Source organism: Chiloscyllium punctatum, chromosome 25, assembly GCF_047496795.1.
Source record: "Chiloscyllium punctatum isolate Juve2018m chromosome 25, sChiPun1.3, whole genome shotgun sequence".
Lineage (NCBI taxonomy): Eukaryota > Metazoa > Chordata > Chondrichthyes > Orectolobiformes > Hemiscylliidae > Chiloscyllium > Chiloscyllium punctatum.
This window is the reverse complement of record NC_092763.1, coordinates 35,239,217-35,266,101: the sequence shown is the minus strand read 5'-3', so window position 1 is coordinate 35,266,101 and position 26,885 is coordinate 35,239,217. Positions and strand designations below refer to the sequence as shown.

The 26,885-nt window shown below is 41.7% G+C and overlaps 1 protein-coding gene across 1 annotated transcript in view; it reads right to left on the bottom strand.

Moving 5' to 3' along the window:
* Nucleotides 1–13,524, bottom strand: part of LOC140495655 (fibrous sheath-interacting protein 2-like) — a 33,929-nt gene extending 20,405 nt beyond the window's left edge. Inside the window, exons 1-3 of the mRNA XM_072594647.1 lie at nucleotides 13,359–13,524; nucleotides 3,423–3,548; nucleotides 775–936 (exon numbers count right to left, since the gene is read on the bottom strand). Of these exons, the coding sequence (XP_072450748.1) occupies nucleotides 775–936; nucleotides 3,423–3,548; nucleotides 13,359–13,421 (351 nt within the window). The 5' untranslated portion in view covers nucleotides 13,422–13,524. The remainder of the gene's footprint in view (nucleotides 1–774; nucleotides 937–3,422; nucleotides 3,549–13,358) is intronic.
* Between the last annotated feature and the right edge of the window lie 13,361 nt (nucleotides 13,525–26,885).

Sequence of the window (26,885 nt, the reverse complement as noted above, 5' to 3'; positions counted from 1 at the left end):
CCCATCAGTCTATTCTCAATCATCAATAAGAAAGAATCATGGGAGCGAAGCCATACAGCAGCATAGGAATTTAAGCAGGCATTTGGTAACATTCTGTGAGAAAGCACACTGCAAAAAAAATTTCAAAAAGACTTGACACAACCAGCACTTAGGAACAAAAGTAGGAGTCTGTCCAATATGATGATATTGGTACTACAGTCAAAAGTTAACTTAAATCTTTAATCAAGTTGTCTGAGCCGTTATGCTACTGACCTATATTTATCCCACAACCAAAAAAGTGAAAAACAAGTGTTCTGTTCATTACCACATTGTTGTTTGTGAGACTTTGCTGTGTAATTCTCCATTAGTACAAAAGTACTTGGCTGTATTGCACTTTTGGGGATGATAGATAGTAAAATGCATTGCATGAATGAAAATTGTTCCTTTCTTTCTAATGACATTCATATTCAATAATTATCATTCCTCACCTCTTCAGGAAGGAACCTCATATGAAAGCAACCCAAAGAATAATTAATAGAAATAGCATAGAAAAGCATTTACAAGTTTTATAAAATAGTATCAGAACTCTTCAAATCAATTAATGATTCATGTATTATTGTTATCCCATTACCCTATCTCCACATACAAACTAAAATATAAAAAAAAACAAAATGATGCCCTGCATTGAACATGTTACATTCTTAAAATGTGCAAAGTTGTCACCTTCCTCAAGATACATTTGAAAAAGATAAGCTATAATTCAAAATTGAGACATCTTTACTGACTGTCAATTACCTTATTGTTTTCTGTGATAAGCCCCTGATTTTTTAACTTTTTCAGTATGTCTTTACGCCTGTAGTAACCACTTAAATAAGGATCATGAAGACTTTGATAGTTGAGTTTTAACAGGTGCAAGTTGGGATCTGTGAGGTTGAACTCACAAGATGGTTGATGAAGCTGTAATTAAGACATTGAGCAGTTATGTATTGTCATGAGTACTAAACCTTACAATTTAGTTACATTTTAAAATATCCACTTTAACATAAGAAAAAAGATCTGCAAAGAGGGATGGTGAACACTTATTAACACTTCAGTTCATGACAACGTGATTGGTTGCCATGCAGTAAGGAAACCAAACAAACATAGGGTTGCTCGGTCACTGGTGCCAATAGACACCGGTGCTCCAAAATGAATACCTAATGACCATCATACATCCACCAGCTATGCAGATTCTTGGATGGAGGCCAGTAGGCACCTCAGCCCAGTCCTGTCATCAGTTCTTCATCACAACAGAGTTTTGTCTAATGGAAGCCTGCACACAACATTGTTTAGTATGCAGCTGAGTTCCAAATCATCTTGGAGGATGGCGGCTGAAATCAGTGGCATGGCAAAACAAAATAATTAAGGTCACTTTCCTATAGTAACCTTTTTCTCTGTCTTTGCAGCCTTAGGACTACAATGCTGCCTACTCTGTGGTTCAGCACATTTGGAACCTCGCCCTCAATCTTACCCTTGGGCGACCCTTGGGCAGAGAGAGTGTTCTGAATGATATCACTCTCAGGGTCAGTATAACATTACCTTAATAGGAATGTTAAGTGTTTCAAGTTGTAGATCAAGAGTCAATAGTACAAAGCAGAAACTCAGCAAATACTTCTGGATATCTTCTTGGGCTTTTCACCAAAACATTAACAGATCTCTGAACAAGAAAAAAATAGGGGAGTATGTCGACTAATTGAGGAGTAGTGACTCCTTCTTTTCAATATCCTCAGTTGGCCACAATACAATTTTTTTCATTCTTTTTAGCATGCAACCATATCTCACTGTTAACTCATTCACCAGAAACAATAGGTGGATAAAGAACTGGTTGAGCAATAGGAGACAGAGAATAGTTGTTGGAGGGAGCTTCTTGAAATGGAGAAAGTTGACTAATGGTGTTCCACAGGGGTCAGTGTTGGGGCCACTGCTGTTTGTGATATACATAAATGATCTGGAAGAGGGCACTGTTGGTATGATCAGCAAGTTTGCAGATGACACGAAGATTGGTGGAGTAGCAGAAAGCATAAGGGACTGTCAAAGAATACAGGAGGATATAGATAGACTGGAGAGTTGGGTGGAAGAGTGGCAGATGGATTTCAGTCCAGACAAATGTGAGGTGATGCATTTAGACAAGACTAATTCTAGAGCGAATTATACAATGAACGGAAGAGCCTTGGGAAAAGTTGATGGGCAGAGACACCTGGGAGTGGAGATCCATTGTACCCTGAAGGTTACTGCACAGGTGGACATAGTATGGTTGCCTTCATTGGCCGGGGTATTGAGTATAAGAGCTGGCAAGTCATTTTAAATTTATACAAGACATTGGTTCGGTTGCACTTAGAATACTGTGTACAGTAATGGTTGCCACATTACCAAAAGGATGTGGACGCTTTGGAGAAGGTGCAGAGAAGGTTTACAAGGATGTTACCTGGTATGGAAGGTGCTAGCTATGAAGAGAGGTTGAGTAGGTTAGGTTTGTTTTCATTAGGAAAAGGAGATGGGGGGGGTGGGGGGGTGAAGGGGGAACCTGATTGAGGTTTATAAAATCATGAAGGGTATAAACAGGGTGAATAGAGATAAGCTTTTTCCCAGGGTGAAGGAATCAATAACGGGAGGTCACGGTTTCAAGGTGAGAGGTGGCAAGTTTAAGGAAGATACACGCAGCAAGTACTTTACATAGAGGGTGGTGGGCATCTGGAATGCGTTGCCACCAGTGGATTCATTTAAGATGCGTTTGGACAGATGCTTGAGTAGGTGGGGAGCAGATGGATACAGATGCTTAGGAATTGGGCAACAGGTTTAGACAATAGATTTGGATCGGCTCAAGCTTGAAGAGCCGAAGGGCCTGTTCCTGGGCTGTAAATTTTCTTTGTTCTTTGTGTTCTTAATAAGTGCCTATTACCAGGTTTTCTTGAGTGAAACGAAGATCCATTTTATTACTTATTAACACTGAGTAAAAATAACAAAGACACAACATCAAACACACAACACACACACAAGGAAATGGGGGAGACTATCCAGTACCAAAACGAAAGATAAAATATGAATTTTAAAGTCTTTAGGGTGTAAGCATGCACCACTTGCTTTCTGCCATCCCCTCATAACAACTTAGATCTTTTCCCTTTCAGATACTCAAGAAGCACAGCCTGGCCTTTCAGTGATGGAAGATCAGAGAGACAGTGATTAGAAAGACACTCTGTCACCTGGTGAGTTTTTGATTTGTCTGAGTTTGGGTTTTGCCAATGTTAATTTTCATGATTGTTGATTCAATGAAGCAAAAAAGCTGAAACTGCTGCATTAAATTAATGAAAGAGTTAGTATAAAGAGGCAGAATGGTAATCCAGCCTAGGATTTTAATCATAACAAACACTGAATAAAGGAATTACAGTTTTACTTTTATGACTTACCTTTTCACCCAGGGTTGTTGTGTACAGCAGAACTCCACTACCTGGAAGCAAGGGAAGCTTGGACCCCAGGGGCAAATTCAAAAGTTGCTTTGACCCTGCCCCCATGATTGCTTTACTGCTCATACACTGTAGATAAAAAAAACAGTTGATTTATTATTGGATGGGGTGACTTTGTAGTTTGACATTTTATATGTGGAATTCATAGTTTCACAATTTATATGAAGCAAAGAGGTAACTTAAGATAACTTCTTTAAGATTTACTATAGTTCATAAACAACATAATCATGAATTTATCAGATGATAATTCTAAAGATATACTAATATGATAGTGTTGCCTTGTTTTTTGTTGTTAAGTGATGGATAGGTTCACATAACATTGAGATATTTGAATGTGCTTCACACAAAAAATGGATTTTCTACCCATGGATTCTGAATTCACTTCAAAAACTCAATTCTTAGCAAATGACTGTTGAGCAAATAAAATTGCATTCTCAAACTCACAATAATTTGTCTGATAAGTCAATGAGTGTTTTGATTGAGCAAAGAGTGTGGTCCAGGACACTGTAGTTAGATTTTGTTTTTCAAAAGTAATGTGGGATCTAAATTGCATATCTGATCCACTGGAATCCACAGCCTGAACTTAACATTTTATCCAAAGGATGATATTTCCAGAGACTCAGCACTTCTTTATAACTGAATTTATGGAATCCGTATGATAATGGAAACATAAGCCTATGTTTTACAATGTATTTATTCAATGTCAGAAATAAATTCATGGTATCTGTCTACCACTATCAATTTAGTAACTTCTATTTTTTTTTCTCCAATACTGTTACAACTACAATATTTATGAGATTGTTACATTCTGGAAATATCTTTTCAACTTAGGATAAAACAGAAGAATGAAGGGAGTCTTGAGACCTGTTCTCAATTCTATCTGATAGATAGAATTCTAGCTTTTATAGCTAGGTTGTTAAAAGTTGAAGGGTGTCTAAGTTGTTTCACTATGATGAGGTGCAAGATGTTCATAACTATCAACAACAGCAAAGAATTGCTGTTGAGTCTGAATAGATTGGTCGTCCTCAAGTCTCATCGGGTGGAATAGGAATTTCAGGTTTTATAAGGGGTTATGCTTTAAACTGTCTATTTAATATGAATGTAAGTTAGCTCACTGGAAGGTTCATTTTCAGATGTTTCGTTACCATGACTAGATAACATCATCAGCGAGAGCCCCCAGTGAAGCGCTGGTGGTATGTCCCACCTCTCTATTTCTAACTCTTGGTTTCTTAAGGTGGGGGCTGTCATTTCTGGTTACTTTCTTCAAGGGAAGATAGAGGGTCTAATTTGATGCATTTAGTGATGAAGTTTCTGTTAGAATGCCAGGCCTCGAGGAATTCTCATGCATATCTTTGTTTCACTTATCCTAGGATGTGTGTGTTGTCCCAGTCAAAGTGGTGTCCTTCTTTGACTATATGTATGGAAATTAATGATAGTGAGTCATGTCTTTTGGTGGCTCATTGTTCATGTATCCTGGTGGCAAGTTTCCTGCTTATTTGTCTGATATACTGTATTTTACAGTTCTTGCATGGTATTTTATAAATGACATTAGTTTTGTTGGTAGTATTTACGGGACCTTTTAAGTTCATTAATTGCTGTTTAAGTGTGTTAGTAGGTTTGTGGGCTACCCTGATGCCAAAGGGTCTGAGTAGTCTGGAAGTCATTTCTGATACGTCTTTAATATAAGGTAATGTGGCTATAGTTTTTGGTTGAGTTGTGTGTGTTTGTTTCTGAGGAATCAGTGGATTGTGTTTATTGGATACCTGTTTTATTGAAAATGTGGTATTGGTATTTTTCATCTGCTATTTGTAATTCTTTGGTGTGGCAGTGTGATATAGTTCATTTAAATAATGTCTTGATGCAGCTCTGTGGGTGTTGGGATGATTGATTCTGAAGTTAAGTATGTGGTCCGTTTTTGTTGTTCTTCTGCAGATGTGGTCCGTTTTTGTTGTTCTTCTGCAGATGCTGGTTTGACATTCTCCATTAACTGTATGTTCAACTGTCACATCTAGGAATGGGAGTCTGTTGTTGTTCCACAAAACAGAACAAATTAGAAGAAACCTACAACACCATCAACAATATCCTGACAGGCATAAAATTCATAAAAGTGGAGGAGAATGACAACAGACTCCCATTCCTGGACGTTACAGTTGAACATACAGTTAATGGAGAACTTCAAATCAGCATCTACAGAAAAACAACAAACACGGACCAAATACTTAACTTCAGAATCAATCATCCCAACACCCACAAATAGAGCTGGATCAAGATGTTATTTTAATGAGCTATATCACACTTCCCCACCCAAGAACTACAAACAGCCGAAGAAAAATAACTATACAACGTTTTCATAAAAACGAGTACTCAGTAAACACAATCCATCTATTCCTCAGAAACAAACCTAAACAAGCAGACACAACACAACCAAAAACTATAGCCAAATTACCTTATATCAAAGACATATCAGAAATGAATTCCAGACTACTCAGACCCCTTGGCATCAGGGTAGCCCACAATCCTACCAACACACTTTAACAGCGATTAATGAACCTAAAGGATCCCTTAGATACATATACAATATACCATACAAGAACTGTAAAAAACATTATATCAGACAAATGAGCAGGAAACTTGATAACCAGATAGATGAACACTAACTAGCCACAAAAAGACATGACCCACTATCAATAGTTTCCATAAATACAGACAAAGTAGGACACCACTTTAACTGGGGCAACACACACATCATAGGATAAGCGAAATAAAGACATGCATAAGAATTCCCAGAAGCCTGGCATTCTAACTAGAACTCCATCAATAAAGACATCAATTTAGACCCCATCCACCTTCCCTTGAAAAAATGAACTGGAAATGACATCACCCACGTTAAGAAACCAAGACCTAAAAATAGAGTGGCAAGACATACCAACAGCACTTCACCGGAGGCTCTCACTGATGATTTATCTAGTCATGGTGATGAAGCGCCTGAAAACAAACCTTCCAGCTCAGCGAGCTAACTTACATCCATATCATCAACCGGAGCTACAAACCTTCCCAAAAATCGCAATCTATTTAATTTCAATATAGAATGAAGTTGGGGGTCTAGCAGATAATATTCCTACTGGGATATAAGACCTATGTTCTTCATTTTGCCATGGAGGTGAGGGAAGAGTTCATAGCACACCATTGTAGTGTTGGTTTGCAGGAATCTGAGTAAGACAGAAAGAGTGATGAGATAGAGGTAGTTAGTTCTGTTCCTGAAGCAGAGGAAATGATGTCTTTCTTATTCACCATGTACAGTAGAACATAATTGAGAGTTTACACTTGGATTGAGGGGACTTTGGCTAGAGGGAGGAATCTCTAGGGTAACCTTCATTATAGAAGTCAGGTTGGAGATTAGAAGTTGACCAACTGGGCATGGAGAAAGGAAACTGACAAGTAGAAGCAGATAAAAATATTAGACTATTTCCAGGAGAAGAATGTAGCTACTTAAGAGACAGAGTAAAAGTATAAACATGGAGTGAGGTTTGTGGGGGGAGAGTTACATGGACTATTTGGTTGTTTAAAAGTTAAATGGAAGAAACTTTACTGTAGCGTAAAGAATGTTTCCTACTGAATTGTATTTAGACAAGTTGCTTTTTGTTTGATACATAAAAGGCTTAGATCTAAAAATCATGTTCTGATCCTGCCACAAGAAAGTTAAGAATGATGTTAAAAAACAATTGGTTTCTATGAGACCAAGTTCATTCTCTCTTCAAACAGGCAAGAGCCAATCCTGAATTCAACCAAAATACTGCAGGTGCTGGAAATCTGAAATACAAACAGAAAACACTGGAGAACTCAGCAGGTTCAGCAGCATCTGTGAAAATAGAAACACAATGTTCTGAATAGTTATACCGGAATTGAAATGTTTCTGCTGCCACAGATGCTATCAGATCTGCTGAGTTTCTCCAGCATTCTCTGCTTTTAAGATAATCCTGAATCTAGATTAACCTTTACAGCTGAACAATATAAACTGAGTGAGAACAACACAATATACTGCAGTCATCTTTTTCAATCTATTGCTAATAAGTTAGTGATGTTTTTAAACAGTATAACACACGTATTTAGATCACTCCAACCACATAATAAGAGAATTTGTGTGCAATAGATCACAGAATACACTAAAGGAAGTAGATTCAAGTTTTTAAGAGGCTGATAACTGGAAAGAGGGAATATTTCTGGTGTTGCTGCAGGTAATAAGAACAAACAATTCTTTCCACGCTCTTACCACACTCAAAAGAGTAAAAGAAAGATAGTCAACAAAATGGATTGGAATGGGCTTCTAGGGTCGACTAAGGTAAAAGGGAACATGATGAAGGCTCTGGGAGGGTTACCTGGTGACCAGGTAAAGCTATTGTTGAAAGTGTCAACCAAATGTTAAGGTGCCTGCCATCACTTGCTATTCCCTCAATGTGAAATGCAATGGGAAAATATCCCCAAGGTGGGCAAAGTCAACATTAATTTGATGGGCATATGCACAGTTCCATGAATACTGAATGGTTTGACATTGAAGGGGCAATTACATGAAGCACCTGTCTGCAAATTTCAGCAACAGTTCTTTTGCAAGCATTTTTTTGCACATACAAGAAGCATGCAGAGTGAACATGCTGGTCCATGAAATGATGGTCAAAGGCAGATTGTGCCAAACAGACAATGTCATCTTAGCAATGCAACGTTATCAACAATACCTTAAAAAAAGAGACAAAACTGGCAAAAGTGCCCTTCACTTTTGAAGTTCCACAAGGTGCCAAAGGATAGGGGAACGTCACTGCATCGCATGCCTCATAACTATGATGATGGTCTCTAATGAATTCAGTGGCACGCATTATGGTTGATGTGAGTCTGGGATGGAAAGGGAGTCCGAGCACTTTATGGTGTGTTGGTCACTCAACCAGGATGGCACATTCACCACGCTGGCAATTGTGGTGCAGACAATAGGGCTGCTAAAGATGTGCTTTTTCAGCTTGGATAAATCGGAGGTGGTGAGGGGGGTGGGGGGGGGGGGGGGGGGGTGGGGTCCTCTAATATAGTCCAGACAGAGAATGCCACACACACCTGGCTTGAAGTGCATCCCAATTTGAGCAGGCAGCAAAGCAGAGTGATAACTTCTGAGGAGCTGGGGAAATGGGAGCAATTATCTGAAAAAAGTGGAAGGACATTGAAACTGGAACTCATTTTGTGGATGACAGAGCTTAGCTTCATTGGACCCTATAAGGCAAATGGGACCTGACTGATACCCAACTCCAGTAGATGCTAGCTGGGTGCAGAAGACCATCATAGACTGTCAGGATCACGATTCCAGCATTTGGTTTGCATGGTGGAGGTGGGTGAATTGCAGCATCTATTCTTTTCCTTTCTGAATCCTGTTGCTGTCTGTCAACAAAAGCTCATGCTTAGATTTTTTTTATTGCTTGTCTGTATGTGATGGTTCCCTATTGGATAATTACTAGATGTAGGTGTCCAGTGGGCATTTAGGAAAGAATAGCAGTGACAAAAAGAAAGCACTTCAAAGAGATGTAGAGGACAGGCACACTGAGTGGCCTGGTGGTTAAAGTGAAAGAATGGGGTTATATATGCAAATGATTACCAGCCATATGCCATCAGAAACTTGGCTTTTTGGTTGCTGTGCCATTACACTGCCAGTCAGAGGTGATACCAGATTTCCAACTATTATCTGGATGCACAGTAGCCTTTCAAAGATGGCAGAGGTGTCAGTGATGCATCTTTCAACAGCTGCCCCAGGATGGTAAGTTATTCTGGGAATGTCACATGGTAAGATGAAAATAGATTTGGACAGAACAGGGTAGGCAGTTGATGAAGCATGTTTGGTAAGGCACAATGAAATCTTGTTGGGAATCCCTCCAAAAAACTAATTCCAGTTCACACGTAGCCAAAATTGTAAGTTTCAGCCTGTTATTTCAAAGAATGGTGAAGACACACAGTCGGACTAACTCTTCAGACCCTGCTTCTCCCACAAAGGTACTTTACAGCATTAACCCTTTCAGATCCTTCTACCATTATACAACATGAGTTTCCATTATAAATGTGCAGTTATGAACTTGTCATGGAAAACATTCACTCTGAAGTGTGACAAAATCTTATCAATGGAGGCATCATTTCTGGAGACAGGAATTATGTGTAAACTTAGATATGTGTAAATTTTTACATGTCCTACAATAGCAGCTGACATGATTTTCTGTACATTACAAAACACCATATTGTCATGGAAAAGTAAAAAAAAAATCAGAAATGTAGAGGTGAGAGATGAAAGGAGAAAGTGAGGACTGCAGATGCTGGAGATTGGAGTCGAGAGTATGGTGCTCGAAAAGCACAGCAGGTCAGGCAGCATCTGAGGAGTAGGAGAATCGACGTTTCGGGCAAAAGCCTTTCATCAGGAATGAAGCTTATGAGCCAAGGAGGTGGAGAGATAAATGGAGGGGGGTGGGGCTGGGGGTGGGGAGCGGGGGAGGTAGCTGAGAGTGCAATAGGCAGATGAAGATGGGGGTAATGGTGATAGGTCAGAGAGGAAGATGGAGTGGATAGGTGGGAAAGAAGATGGACAGATAAGACAGGTCATGAAGGCAGTGCCAAGTTGGAAGGATGACAGTCCTGGTCAGGATATTTGACAGTTATGAAGGGACAAAAAAATTATATTTTATTAAAACTGTAGACTGAGAGAAATATGGCAGCAAAGTAAAGCAAAAGTGGGAATTCTATTGTATTGTAAATGGTTGACTCAATGTGCCTTATGCAGTCATAGGTGAATGCCATTATAATTATGCAGCTTTGCTTATTCTTGAAAGAGAAGATGGCGTTTGATAACTTAGACTGAGTGTACACAGGTGGTAATAGCCCCTCAATCCAAAGCATTTGCCTTTTCTATTAAATCAATTAGATTAGTATCTAAAATAATTTGATATAATTGGCAAGGAGTAGTATTGGCAACTATGCTATTTATATAAACAATAATCTTAATTCCACATGGGTAGTGGTCTTGATTTAATGTCCTCTTTTCCTTTATCTGTTTATTAGATGTTTACTTCAACTATGGGAATCGGTGTAGTTCAGTTGGCTGGATCGTTGGTTTATAGAGGAGTGTGATGCCAACAATTTGGGCGGCACAGTGGCACAGTGGCTAGCACTGCTGCCTCACAGCACTAGAGATCCGGGTTCAATTCCCGCCTCAGGCGACTAACTGTGTGGAGTTTGCATGTTCTCTCCGTGTCTGCGTGGGTTTCCTCCGGCTGCTCCGGTTTCCTCCCACAGTCCAAAGATGTGCAGGTCAGGTGAATGGGCCATGCTAAATTGCCTATAGTGTTAGGTAAGGGGTAAATGTAGGGGTATGGGTGGGTTGCACTTCGGTGGGGCGGTGTGGACTTGTTGGGCCGAAAGGACCTGTTTCCACACTGTAAGTAATCTAATCTAATTCCCATCACTGGTTTGAGGTTACCATGAAGGAATCTCCTTCTCAACCTCTTCCCTCGCCTGAGAGCTAGTAGCCTTCAGGTTAAATCACTACCAGTTGCGTCTCTCTAATAAGAAAACAGCCTTGTAGTCTGGTAAGACTATGGCGACACAACTTTAATTGTTGATTGCTGTGTTATTCACTTATTGTATAAATATGCTCCAAAGCTCGACAGTCCTGTGTAGTAAAAAACACCTTTTTCCTCCATCTGACTTAAATTTCTTGCTTTCTTTCAAGATTCATATCAACTTAAAACAATCTGTTTCTATTTACTCCAACCCATTTCTTCAGAATTTTGAATAACTTTGTTATGTCACTACAAAAACCCACCCTGGACTGTATTAACCAAATACCTTGTTCTGTAAATATAGGTAAAGCATTGCTTCATAAACCAACCCTAACCCAGCCCTTAACAGGGTTCCCTTTCCCTCATGGACCTCTTACATTCTTGCATCTCTGACAGAGATGAAGGAGGCAGCTTGATGGCTCAGTGGTTAGCACTGCTGCATCACAGTGCCAGGAACCTGGGTTTGATTTCAGCCTTGGCTGACTGTCTGTGTGGAAGTTGCACATTCTCCCCATGTCTGCGTGGGTCTCCTCTGGTTGCTCAGGTTTCCTCCCATAACCCAAAGATGTGTAGGTTAGGTGACTTGGCCTTGCCAAGTTGCCCATAGTGTTCAGGAATGTATAGGTTAGGTGCATTAGTCAGAGGTAAATGGATGATAATAGGGTAAAGGAATGGGTCAGGGTGGGTTACTCTTTGGAGGGGTTGGTGTGGACTTGTGGGGCCAAAGGGCCTGTTTCCACACTGTAGGAATTCTATGAAATGGGCCAGTTGTGCTGATCAAAGGGCCAAGTAATTAACGTACTATGAGTTAGATTTCTCTAAAACGTGGAGAATGACATTATAAATTCCTCCTCACAAGCAAATTCACCTTCTACCCACTTTTAAGGATGCAACATTCTTTTTGAGTTTTCTGTTTAAATAACAGTGCCACAGTGGGTAGGGCAAGAAGGCATGTGCCAACTCCAGCTGGAACAGGGATCAAATCTTGTGCTGTTCACATTGATCTGATTCATATCCACCATCCCACTAGCGGAGTTGAAAAATGTGTTGCTGGAAAAGTGCAGCAGGTCAGGCAGCATACAAACAGCAGGAGAATCGACGTTTCAGGCATAAGCCCTTCTTCAGGAATGAGGCCCACTAGCTGAGCCAACTAACCAAAGAGTCCCAGATGCTGTGTCAACAGAATATGCATGTTGTTGCCTGGAGTTTTTGATAGTGATAGCAGGGGCTCCAATTTCTTTCCATGGAACACCTCACATGGCTGACCAGGAATCTATCATTTTTTAAATTGCCTCCTATTGCCATTGGAGAGATTTAGAACGATTAATTTAAACTTATCTGGCCACTTTATGAACACAGCTTCCTTAGCTATCAAGTCTAAGAGTGGGACTTGAATTCAAAGCATCTATTTCAGAGACAGGAATGCTCCCAATTAAATCATAAGACCTACTTCGCTATCATTACATTTTGATATACTGTGCTCCTGCAGCAGAATGCAATGTTCCACTTTTTTATGACCTCACCCATTTGAGTTACTTACATAAAGGCCTTATAGATCTGAATCCCCCATCATTCTACTGCCTTATCCAGCTTTGTCCAAATTTTCATGTAATTATTACTATTTGACACAAATGCACCATTTCATGGAATTTCATTTGTCAGTGAATTGTCCCATCTCTGTAGCCTCTTGTGGGACTCTTTCAGTCCTCAGAATTACTAACAAAGCCTGGTGTGTAATGTAATTGCTTGATGCCAAAAGAGCACGCCCCGTTGAATATTGCCACCAGAGGGACACATCGCATCCAGGTAAACAATAGCCTAAGCTTAAAGCCTGTTAATGCGGCATTGCTAGCTCTAATCAGCACAAAACACTGGTTGCTTCCTGGCCAGAACCATTCAGTCTGCCGTGGCATTGCAGTGGGAAAGACCTACTTGGTCCTTCACATGAAGGATGACTTAGTCTAGTTAATTTAGTTCCAATCTCCTGCCATCGAACATTTATGATAGAATTCTGGATTAGTGGTGCTGGAAGAGCACAGCAGTTCAGGCAGCATCCAACGAGCAGTTGGATGCTGCCTGAACTGCTGTGCTCTTCCAGCACCACTAATCCAGAATTTGATTTTCAGCATCTGCAGTCATTGTTTTTACCATTTATGATAGAAGCCAACCCAAAGAGACGCTGTTTAACTCCCCTGCCCGAAGTTAAGCAATTAGTTTGTCGTCTGATCACTGATGAGCGCCCACCTGCAGTCTTCCCTCAGCAAAGCGACAACTAATCTTTATTGTAATATTATCTGCTACTCACATCTCTTTCCTCGGCCGTGCGAAGGGCCGCATTCTTGGAATAGGAGGATAGGTAGGCTTTCATCTTGGCGGTGTGAATGCACTACACTAAGGGTTTGAATGGAAGGGTGAAGCGAGGACACTTCCTATTTTCACTCTGAAAATGTTTGGGAGGGATTTGTCGCCACGTGCATTGGTTGCAAAGGCACTGTTTACCCTTTGTTAAGGCTGGTTGTGTTAACTGGGGAGTTCTCAGACCTGCTCACCAGCACTGGCCATATCCTATAATTAATAATTAACAAACAGCTATGTTTACACCGTCACCATAGAAACTATAGCAAAGCCAACAGCAGAAATATCGCGAGACTTTGGCACTCGAGGTAAACACACTCCATAGCAACCGTGACAAAAAAAAGGAAGATTTCGGTTTCTTTTCGCTTGACCCCTCAAGTGTCAAAGCACTTCACAGCTAATTTTTGATGTATAATCACTGCTAACCATCTAAGAAACGTGCCAGCCAAGCTAATTTGTGAGCAGCAAATTCCCACAAACAGCAATGGAATGAGCAGACAATTGACCCATTGATGTTGACTGCAGGATAAATATTGGCAAAGCCACCAGAGGTAACTCCCCAACTCGTCCCCCAAATAGTACCATGATATCTTTCCCAACAAGCAGATCAAATATTCGGTATGCAGAGCAGCACCTCTGGATCAGAGGTGAATCAAGATTCACACATCATTGCCAATACAATTGGTTATCTCACATTAATATGGTCCTTTTTTTTTTACATTCAACCCTACACCCCCATTTAAAATAAAAGGAGTGGAAATACCAAGGCAGAAGCTACTGAACATGTCAAAAAGTCAAATCAGACTCTGAAAGAAATCAACAAACACCCTTCACAAGAACACTCATAGAATCAAAGAATCCCTACATTGTGTAAGCAGGACATTCAACCCATCAAGTCGATGTTGGCCCTCCGAAAAGCATCCCACCCAGACCACTCCCTTTCCTATCCCTGTAACCCTGCATTTTGCGTGGCTAATTTACTTAGCCTCCACACCCATGAACATTAAGGACAATTTAGGATGGCCAATCCAACTAACCCACACATGTTTGGATTGTGGGAGGAAACCGGAGCACCTGGAGGAAACTCACACAGACACTGGGGGAATGTTGCTGAAAATGTGTTGCTGGAAAAGTGCAGCAGGTCTGGCAGCATCCAAGGAGCAGGAGAATTGACGTTTCAACATGAGCCCTTCTTCAGCTCTTCTTCGGCTCATGCCCGAAACGTCGATTCTCCTGCTCCTTGGATGCTGCCTGACCTGCTGCGCTTTTCCAGCAACACATTTTCAGCTCTGATCTCCAGAATCTGCAGTCCTCACTTTCTCCACTGGGGGAATGTTGCAAACTCCACATAGACAGTCATCTGAGGGTGGAATCAAACGCAGGTACCTGGCACTGTGAGGCAGCAGGGCTACCGACTGAGCCACTGTGATCAAATATTGTTCAATTTCTTCATTTTCTGAATATATTTGTAATTATTCGTTTTCACTGACAAAGGAAATATAGTTGAAAATGTATAAACTATCTAGTAAAAAATAAGTGCTAAATTTAGATTGGAATGAAGCCAAATATACACTTCAATATACAGTAAGCTTATAGAACATAAACATTACAGCGCAGTACAGGCCCTTCGGCCCTCGATGTTGCGTTGACCTGTCATACCAATCTGAAGCCCATCTAACCTACACTATTCCATTTGCCTGTCCAATGATGACTTAAATGTACTTAAAGTTGGCAAATCCACTACCGTTGCAGGCAAAGCATTCCATACTCTTACTACTCTCTGAGTAAAGAAACTGCCTCTGACATCTGTCCTATATCTATCACCCCTCAATTTAAAGCTATGCCCCCTCATCACCATACTTGGAAAAAGGCTCTCCCTGTCCACCCTATCTAACCCTCTGATTATCTTCTATGTCTCTATTAAGTCACCTCTCAACCTTCTTCTCTCTAACAAAAACAGTCTCAAGTCCCTCAAGCCTTTCCTCGTAAGACCTTCCCTCCATACCAGGCAACATCCTAGTAAATCTAAATAACATAAATTAAGACAGAACAACAGTAATCTATGTGCTCTAGTGTGCATTTAGCATTAAGAGGGACAAATAGGCCAAAAAGTAGAACATTCTTATTAATTTGGATCAAGTGTGGTTCATAAAGGTAAAGTCATCATAAAACTACAGGGCCATAGGACTGCTGTATCACTGGAGAGACAAATGACTGGTAGTGGTAAAACCTGAGGGTCTCCATACTTAAGCTAAGGGAAGAAGTTCAGTAGGAGGGTCCTTCGTGGTATTCTTGGCCGGTCTGGAACTGGACTCATGCTGTTGCCATCATTCTGCATCACAATCTGTCCATCCAGCCAGCTACTCATTATCAAAATTGAATGCATTCTCCAGTTTGATTTTGGAAAGGAGGTCATTCAGTATCACTGAAACAATTATATGAAGATATCAACAAGTTTCATCTCATCTTCAGACCTACCATAGACTACTTTTCAGAATCAATCTCAGTCTTGGACACACGCATCTCCATCAATGACAGACACCACAGTACGTCACCCTCACGCAAGCCCACAGATAACCTCATGATGCTTCACTTCTCCAGCCCTGCACACACAGGATCTACTCAGACGAGGAGGAATATGACAGACACCTACAGACACTGAAAGATGCTCCCTTAAGAACAGGATGCGATGCTCAACTCAACAATCACCAGTTCCAATGTAACACTGTTAAAAACTGCAAGGACCTCCTTAGAACAAAGACATGTGACATGACGGATCTTCATCATCCAGTACTTCCCCAGACTGGAGAAACTACACCATGTTTTTCACAGCCTTCAACATGTCATTAGTGATAACTAACATCTCGCCAAGGTCATCCCTATGTCTCCACTTCTTGCCTTCAAACAAGCGCCAAATGTTCACAGCAAACTATTCAGTCTTCAAGAGAACAGTGACCACAACACCACACAACCCTGCCATAGCAACCTCTGCAAGACATGCCAGATCATCGACATGGATACTATCATCACATGTCGGAACATCACCCACCACGTACACAGTAGGTATTCATGTGACTCGGCCAATGTTATCTATCTTATATGCTGCAGGAAAGGATGCCCTGAGGCCTGGTTTATTAGTGAGACCATGCAGAAACTACAACAACGGATTAATAGACACCAACAACAATCACCAGGCAGAAAAGTTTCCTCCTGAGGTCATTCAGCCTCTGATCTTTGGGTAAGTGTCCTTCATGGTGGCCTTTGAGATGCACAACAATGCAAAATCGCTAAGCAGAAACCGGTAGCCAAGTTCCACAACCATAAAGACAGCCTCAAATGTGATGTTGGATTCATGTCGCACTACGTGTAACCCCACCATACTGTTTGGTATCTGTAAACTCTTCCTTACTGTTCTGTTTTGACACCATCACCTTGATAACTTATTATGATTTTTCTACCTTTATTATTTTGTACAATTTTGGATTATGTGTTACTTTGATTAGATCCTTGTCATGCTACTCTTATATTTATCATGTTATGTTCCAGCTAGTTTGTCTCTAGCACCATCTTGTTTTTGATTTTTGTAATTACATGTCTGCCTCAATTAATTGGATCATAAGTTATCCCATCACTTGCTGTTGACACTTTACTTACGTCTGCAACTTGTCGACACTCCACTCGCACCACTTGAACTATCTTTTGACACTCTTAATTACTTGGAATTTTCCGGCAATGATCTCTGCACCAATAAATTCTGTGCCTTTTCCCCTTCCAACTCTATTTTGATTTAGTCCCTACCCTCCCCTTCACTGTTTTGATCACACAGCATTGCCCTTTGATGTGAAGGCCAGTGCTTGTTTCCTCCCACAGTCCAAAGATGTGCAGGTTAAGTGAATTGGCCATGCTAAATTGCCCGTAGTGTTAGGTAAGGGGTAAATGTAGGGGTATGGATGGGTTACGCTTCAGCGGGGCGGTGTGGACTTGTTGGGCCGAAGGGCCTGTTTCCACACTGTAATGTAATGTAATCTAATGTCTCTCTCTCATGAGGGAGCAGCCCTATGGTCTGGTGACATTATAGCAATTCATTTTTACAATCCTCTATCATCTCTTTTTGAGATAACTGATGTTGAAATAAATTGACTCCTAAGTCAAATGTCAAAATGAGACATTTATAGCCCTTTTGTCAGCTTTCAAAAATGCCAGAGGAGAGACAGAAGTTTTAATCCTCAGTGCCATTTCCTCTCAATGAGCAAGGCACAGTGTTAGCACAGGCTCAGGATAGCTCAGAACACTGGCTCAAATGACCTTCTTCTCCAAGGTTCTGTGTTTCTATCTTGATAAGTCTTCAGGCCAGGATCAAATGCATTGAAGGATGCTGCCAGTTATAAACCGAATGTCATTGCAATGATCCACATCGGCATGTTGATCGCTGTGTGTGGAACATCAGAATGACTGGGCATATCTGCAGCCCACATCTCAGAGAAACGTTGTCTTCAACAAGTCAGTATCAACTGTTGGAGTGGGTGACCACATGGCAGGTTAATGCAAAGAAATGTGACATTATGAATTTTGGTAGAAAGAATGAAGAAAAAAATTATAAAATAAATGAGACATTCTGTACGGGGAGATGTTGCAGGAGCAGAAGTACCTCAAGGTGTATGTGCACAAAGCATTGAAGATGCAGACATAGAGAATCTGGGCTTTATAAACAGAGGCATAGAGTGAAAGCAAGGAAGTTATAGCGAATCTTTCAAGGCACTAGTTTCAATCTCAACTGAGTATTTTCTCCAATTTCTTTTCTCCATACTTCAAGATGAATGTGAAGACATTGGAGGGTACAGCAAAGATTTAAGGATGATTATGTCAGTTATGAAGATAGATTAGAGTGCAGCTGAAATTGTTCTCATTAATGAGAAATTGCAGAAATTTGATAGAGGTTCTTTAAATACTGAGGTGCGTGGACAATGTAGATTGGAAGAAACTGTTCAGTTTGGTAGAAGGATCAAAAACCAGAGGAAACATTTGAAAATAAACAGCAAGATGGCATGAGAAAACTTCTTTCATGATGTGAGATGGTTAGGATTTGAAACAGTGGTAGAGACCAATTCAATCGAACAATGAAAAAAAGAATTAATATTTGCAGCTGTCATGGACAAGAGGGCATGGTGAATTGAATTATCTTTACTGTTCTCTTCTGTCTGATAACAGAAGTGTGTTTTTTAATTTGCTTATCATATTTCCTTTTCCAGTCTTATAAAAAGAAAGAGGTTGTTGTGTGTTTCCCCTTATGCTATTTGTGAAGTCCAATTTAAAATGGCTCATCAAATTCTTTAAGTTTAAAACAAAGTCTGTACCACAAGAGCTCAGACATAGTGTGTGTAGTGAAGATGCAGTAATTATAGGCTGGAAAATTTGTAGGTTGGTTCACTTCACAGGCAAAACATCAGTTTCTTTCCAGAAGTTAGATTTCAAAGAGATATTGAGATCTGCAGTAGCAGTTTAGCAAAGTCTGGAGACTGACAATCAAAAGTCAAGTCTTGTAATTCATGGGTAGATCAAACAAATCAACAGTTCTTTTCATGTGACTATAAGTTGGTTTTGAGCCACTCAGCTAATTAGGTGGATTTGATTTTCACTTTCAGAAACTATTGTGTTTCGTAGCAAATAACTGTGGCAAAGTGTGCATGATAATGGGATTTGAGGGTCTCCATTGTTCAAAAGCTGAGGCAGACCTCTTCATAGGGTGCGTGGAACATCCCTTGTTCTAGTCCTATTCTGGTCCCCACCCACAACTCTTTCTCTGATAGATCAATATCATCGGTGCTGCTTCCCTCTCTTGTTTTGAATTGGAAAAGTTAATCGATTTTGCTTCCAAATTCCATTCCGCCCTCATTTTCACCTCATTCCTCCCTTTCCTTCCTCGACATCTGTTTCCATTTCTGGGGATAGACTAACCATTAATATCCACTACAAACCCACCGATCCCCACAACTACCTAGACTATACATCCGCGCACCCTGCTTTCTATAAAGACTCCATTCCATTCTCCTAGTTCCTCCATCTCCATCACATATGTTCTGATGAGGCTAACTTCGACAAGGGAGCCTTCAAAATGTCCACCTTCTTCCTTATTCGAGGATTCTCCAGCACCGTTGTCAACAGGGCCCTCCAATGGGTCCGATCCACCTCCTGCATTTCTGCCCTCACCCTCTCTCTTCCCTCCCGCAATAGCGATAGGGTTCCTCTTGTCCTTGCCTACCATCCCACCAGCATCCACATTCAAAAGATCATCAGCCGCCATTTCTGCCATCTCCAGCGAAATGCCACCACCAGACACATATTCCCCTCCCCTCCCTTGTCTATCTTCTGCATGGACTGTTCCCTTCAGGACACCCTGCTCTACTTTTCTTTCACTCCCAAAACCTCCCCCGACCACAGCCCAACAGCACCTTGCCTGCCAACTGCTGAAGTGGTAACACCTGCTCATTTACCTCCTCCCTCTACAGTATCCAAGGACCCAAACATTCCTTCCAGGTGAAGCAGCACTTCCCTCAATCTAGTCTATTGCACTCGCTGCTCACAATGTGGTCTCCTCTACATTGGGGAAACAAAGCGTAAACTGGTTGACCTCTTCGCAGAACATCAATGTTTTGCCCGCAAAACAGACCCTTAACTTCTAATTGCCTGCCACTTTAACATCCCAACCTGCTGCCTGGCCAACATCCCTGTCTCAGACTTGCTGCAGTGTTCCAACCAAGCTCAGCCCAAGCTGGAAGAACAACAACTTACTTTTCCACTGGGGACCCTGCAGCTCTTCAGACTCAATATCGAGTTCAATACTTTTAGGACCTGAAATCTCCCATATCCTAGCTCCCCACCCCACACACTAGGCCTTGTTATCACATAGTCTGCGGTTACACATTACTTATTGTTAGCCACTAACAGTCCCCGTTAACAGCTATTCACCCTCCGAGCCAGATTGTTATTCACTCCTTTGTCTATCCAACTGTTTTTATCTCTCTCTGGGCTCTATCCCCACCTATCATTTACCCCTTAACCCCTCTCACCACCCTATCTTCTGCAATATAAACAAACATTTTCCTAGCTACCATCAGTTCTGAGGAAGGGTTACTGGATCCAATACATTAACTCTGATTTCTCTTCACAGATGCTGCCAGATGTGCTGAGCTTTTTCAGCAACTTCTACTTTTGTTTCCAAGGTAGACCTCTGATCTACTAACCCTTTGTGTTGGCACAGCTGCGATGTTTATTATAAATGCAGATTTAGAGCGAGTGTGAGGCAGCAGAGAGAATATGGCGTCACTTACCCCTTGCCAAATGGAAAAGGTTGTTAACCTTCCTGCGCTGTTGGGCATTTCTCTGATCCATAGACACTGCACTGACACAGGCAGCAACGTCAGACCAGGCTGACAGGATATGGTGCTGTGGTCTCCTCTGATGGTCCTGAAGAAGTAGGACAGCCTTTCTTTCCGTTAGTCCATTGTCCAGGTCCATGCTCATGAAGCAGGAGTGCTTTATTTCTCAGCCTTTCACTTTAGAAACGTGCAGCAACAAATTGTGAATATCCATTCCTGCTTGCTGTATTTGAACTGGTTCACAGCTAATATCAAAATGTAGCATCTGTGGCACAAATCTTGGAAGGTCCTGGCAGCGATGAGTAATACTGCTGCTGGTGAGTGCAAGAGTGGCCCCTTAGAGGCATGGTGCATACATAACGAGATGAGCAGCAGTGAATTGTAAGAGATTAGTCGCTAGAGCTCATGGAGAAAAGCCTTCCATGAAACCTCCCACATAGCTGATTTTTCAGTAAAATTCAGCTCTACATCTTTTATATGAGACTGTTAAAAATATTAATTTGGTAAATCAAATTTTAAACAGCCAATAAGTTTAAACTCACTTGTTTTAAATATGGTTCTATTTCCTACTTTTTGAAATGTATGATTATAATGTATATAAACTAAGAGCTCAAAGTAGCAGTAACTAGGACAAAAGGCTGTGGTTTCAACTTTGCCATGATATGATCAGCCTGCATTGCTTTCTGAATATTTTTTCAGTCTACCTCATTTGTACCTTTAACTTCAGTGTACTTTGAGATAATACAGTGATTAATTTTGAAATTGTTTTCATGTTTCAAGCATTGTTAGTCTATGGTATTTCCATTTCTCTTGCAAGCAAACTATTTTGACAAAAAGTATTTTTACTAAACTTACACTTTCTGAAGCATCTCGAGCTCCATTTGAGCTTCAAAGCATACTTTGAATACATTTTCTACAAACTAATATACATTGATCTGATTATCTATTTCCTAGTGAGAGTGAGTACTGCTGAAGTTTAGAGTCGAAAGTGTGGTGCTGGAAAAACACAGCAGGTCAGGCAGCATCCGAGGAGCAGGAGAATCGATGTTTCGGGCAAAAGCCCTTTATCAGGTGCCTGAAATGTTGTTTCTCCTGCTCCTTGGATGTGTCTGACCTGCTGTGCTTTTCCAGTAGCACACTCTGATGATCTTTTTCTGGTTGTTCAGACAATTAATTTCATTGATTCACTTTTAAGTTCATCTGGATACCTTTGAATTGTCATCATTAAGTGAGCAAACGCTAGAGTGTAAAATTTATGCCCTGTTGCCTTGGTAAATGTGTTTAATTTTTAACTTTAATCTTCAATAGCCATGGACCATGTAATCTCAATGAATATGTTTACAGGTCTGTAGATGGTGGCCACAATCCTGAGTGAAGCTATTCCAGATAATACTTATCAGTCAGGGATATGTACTGTCTCTGTAGTTGATCAATATTCAAGCAAAAATTAATATGATAACCTGAAAAATAAAAATGTGGGCTGCTGATTGGTTGGCTATGAGGTTTTAATCTTTGATTTGCTGATGACATTATTTTACTTGTTAACTCAGTTCAGGAATTAAAGGAAGATCTTGAGCAAGTCAATGGGAAATACAATTTCCTGATCAATGTTGACAAGACAAAAGTGATGGGGATGGATGTGCATTCTTATAATGAGGATGGATGAAGGACAGGACAATATGTATTAGTCAGCACTGCAATTTATATTAATGGGAAATATCATTTACTGTAGTTAAAATTGAAATAAAAGGACAAAGTGTGTTTAAAGAATATCGGTTTTCATTAACCAAAGACCTTACATAATACAGGAAATTGCCCACCAAGGAATTGCATAATGGTAACATTATTGTAAATCTATATCTATTAAATGGAATTTAAAAATATCTATCTACTGATAGCTCTGTGAAAAATAAAATTCTCAATTATTAAACAGTGTCATGAAAAAAAATGAAAATTAATTCCTGTACTACAATTCTCAGATTACTTTCAATGTCATATGGCACGTGGAGCGTTCTGAGTTATTGTAAACATCCCAGCCAAATTAAAGTAGATCAAGTTGGTCCTTCTGTGCTACAAAGTTCGGTGGTTCTTTGATGCAATATTTGCTGCTTCCCCCAATCCTCCCAGTAATTAAAAAACATCAGTTGGTAAGATTTATCAATATATGACACTTTCAAAATTATTTACTCAGAATATTTGTCTTATATATCTACAGATTTGAGTACACTCTTTCAAAATTCCTTCATTAACTCTACTCGAGTAAATGTCAATCTGTTTATTTTGGGCAAGTTAATATTGCATTTATGTAAATATCGCGGATTGGGCCAGCGTTTGTTGCCCATGCTTAATTACCGAAGAGAACTGTGGTCTTTATTCATTCAAGGCATGTGGGTTTGCTGGCTGGGTCAGCACTTAGTGTTCATTCCTTTGAGGAGGGTGTGAGTTGCCGTCTTAAAACATTGCAGTCTGTTGAGTGCAGGTGGACCCATTATTAGGTAGAGGTAGGCTATTAGGGTAGAGATTCCAGGCTTTCAATTCAGTGGCACTGAAGGAACGGCAATCTATTTCCAAGTCAGGATGATGAGTGGCTCAGAGGAGAACTTGGAGGTGGTAGTGTTCTCTCATCTACCTGCTGCTCTGTCCTTCTAGATAGAAGTGGTGGTGGTTTGGGAGGTACTGCCAAAGGAGCTTCAGTGAAATTTTTCCCGTTCAACTTAGAGATGGTATCCACTGCTTCTACTATACATTAGTGGAGGGAATGGATATTTGTGGGTGTGGTGTCAAGCATGTCTTTGTGCTGGATGGTTTTCAGCTTCTTGAGTTGGAGCTGCACTCATCAGGAGATAACGAGAGTCCGGAGCTGATATATTCCTGTTAGGATGAAAAGCAAGGCTGGTCGGCGTAGGGAATGCTGGATGACTAAAGAAATTGAGGTTATGGTTAAAGAAAAGAAGGAAACATATGTCAGGTATAGACAGGAGGGATCGAGTATAAAGGCAGTAGGAGTACACTTAAGAGGGAAATCAAGAGGGCAAAAAGAGGACATGAGATAGCTTTGGCAAATAGGGTTGAAGAGAGTCCACAGGGTTTTTACAAATACATTAAGGGCAAAAGGGTAACTAGAGAGTGAATAAGGCCCCTCAAAGATCAACAAGGCAGTCTTTGTGTGGAGCCGCAGGAGATTGGGGAGATACTAAACAAGTATTTTGCATCAGTGTTTACTGTGGAGAAGGATGTGGAAGCTATAGAATGAGGGGAAATAGATGGTGACATCTTGAAAAATGTTCATACTACAGAGGAGGAAATGCTGGATGCTTGAAACACACAAAGGTGGATAAATCCCCAGGATCTGATCAGGTGTACCCTAGAACTTTGTGGGAAGCTAGGAAAGTGATTGCTGAGCCCCTTGCTGGGATATTTGTATCATCGATAGTCACAGGTGAGGTGCCAGAAGACTGGAGATTGGCTAATGTGTTGCCACTATTTAAGAAAGATGGTAAGGAAAAACCAAGGAACTATAGACCAGTGAGCCTGACATCAGTGGTGGGCATGTTGTCGGAGGGAATCCTGAGGGACAAGATTTACATGCATTTGGAAAGGCAAGGACTGAATAGGGATAATCAACCTGTCTTTGTGCATGGGAAGTCATGTCACACAAAATTGATAGAATGTATTGATGAAATAATAAAGAGGATTGATGAGGGCAGAGCAGTGACATGATCTATTTGGACTTCGGTAAGGCTTTGGTAAAGTTTCTTCATGGTAGATAGTAGTAAGGTTAGATCTCATGGAATACAGGGAGAACTAACTATTTGGATACAGAGCTCGCTTGAAGATAGAAGACAGAGGATGGTGGTAGAGGGTTGCCTTTCAGACTGAAGGCCTATGACCAGTGGAGTGCCACAAGGATTGGTGCTGGGTCCACTGCTTTTCATCATTTACATAAATGATTTGGATGTGAACATGGGAGGTAGAGTAAGTATGCAGATGACAAAATTGGAGATGTAGAGGACAGCAAAAAAAAGGTTATCTCAGAGTAACACAGAATTTTGATCAGATGGGCCAGTGGGCTGAAGAGTTGCAGGTGGAGTTTAATTTAGATAAATGTAAGGCAAGTCAGAGCAGGACTTACACACTTAATGGGAAGGTAACTGGGGACTATTGCTGAACAAAGAGACCTTGGAGTGTAGGTGCATAGCTCCTTGAAAGTGGAGTCGCAGGTAGATAGGATAGTGAAGAAGGCATTTGTTTTATTGGGGAGAAAGTGAGGACTGCAGATGCTGGAGATCAGAGCTGAAAATGTGTTGCTGGAAAAGCGCAGCAGGTCAGGCAGCATCCAAGGAGCAGGAGAATCGACATTTCGGGCATAAGCCCTTCTTCAGGAATGAGGAAAGTGTGTAGCAGGCTAAGATAAAAGGTAGGGAGGAGGGACTTGGGGGAGGGGCGTTGGAAATGCGATAGGTGGAAGGAGGTTAAGGTGAGGGTGATAGGCCGGAGTGGGGTGGGGGTGGGGGCGGAGAGGTCAGGAAGAAAATTGCAGGTTAGGAAGGCGGTGCTGAGTTCAAGGGATTTGACTGAGACAAGATGGGGGGAGGGGAAATAAGGAAACTGGAGAAATCTGAGTTCATCCCTTGTGGTTGGAGGGTTCCTAGGTGGAAGATGAGGCGCTCTTCCTTCACCCGCCGTGTTGTTATGATCTGGCGATGGAGGAGTCCAAGGACCTGCATGTCCTTGGTGGAGTGGGAAGGGGAGTTGAAGTGTTGAGCTACGGGGTGGTTGGGTTGGTTGGTCCGGGTGTCCCAGAGGTGTTCTCTGAAATGTTCCTCAAGTAGGCAGCCTGTCTCCCCAATGTAGAGGAGGCCACATCGGGTGCAGCAGATGCAATAGATGATGTGTGTGGAGGTGCAGGTGAATTTGTGGTGGATATGGAAGTATCCCTTGGGGCCTTGGAGGGAAGTAAGGGGGGAGGTGTGGGCGCAAGTTTTGCTTTTCTTGCGGTTGCAGGGGAAGGTGCCGGGAGTGGTGGTTGGGTTGGTGGGGGGTGTGGACCTGACAAGGGAGTCACGGAGGGAGTGGTCTTTTCGGAACACTGATAGGGGAGGGAAGGGAAATATATCCCTGGTGGTGGGGTCCGTTTGGAGGTGGCGGAAATGACAGCGGATGATACGCTGTACATGGAGGTTGGTGGGGTGGTAGGTGAGGACCAGTGCGGTTCTGCCCTGGTGGCGGTTGGAGGGGCTGGGCTCAAGGGCGGAGGAGATGCGGTGGAGAGCATCGTCGACCACGTCTGGGGGGAAATTGCGGTCCTTGAAGAAGGAGGCCATCTGGGTTGTATGGTATTGGAACTGGTCCTCCTGGGAGCAGATGCGGCAGAGACGAAGGAATTGGGAATATGGGATGGCGTTTTTACAGGGGCAGGGTGGGAGGAGGTGTAGTCAAGGTAGCTGTGGGAGTCGGTCGGTTTATAATAAATGTCCGTGTTGATTCGGTCGCCAGAGATAGAAATGGAAAGGTCTAGGAAGGGGAGGGAGGAGTCTGAGACGGTCCAGGTGAATTTGAGGTCGGGGTGGAAGGTGTTGGTAAAGTGGATGAACTGTTCAACCTCCTCGTGGGAGCACGAGGCAGCACCAATGCAGTCATCGATGTAGCGGAGGAAAAGGTGGGGGGTGGTGCCAGTGTAGCTGCGGAAGATGGACTGTTCCACATATCCTAGGAAGAGGCAGGCATAGCTGGGGCCCATGCGGGTGCCCATGGCTACTCCTTTGGTTTGGAGGAAATGGGAGGATTGGAAAGAGAAGTTGTTCAGGGTGAGGACCAGTTCCTTTGTGATGGGGGATGGAGTTTCCTCATTTCCCCTCCCCCCACCTTGTCTCAGTCAAATCCCTCGAACTCAGCACCGCCTTCCTAACCTGCAATCTTCTTCCTGACCTCTCTGCCCCCACCCAACTCCGGCCTATCACCCTCACCTTGACCTCCTTCCACCTATCGCATTTGTTTTATTGGTCAGAGTATTGAATACAGGAGTTGGGAGGTCATGTTGCGACTGTACAGGACATTGGTTAGACCACTGTTGGAATATTGTGTGCAAATCTGGTCTCCTC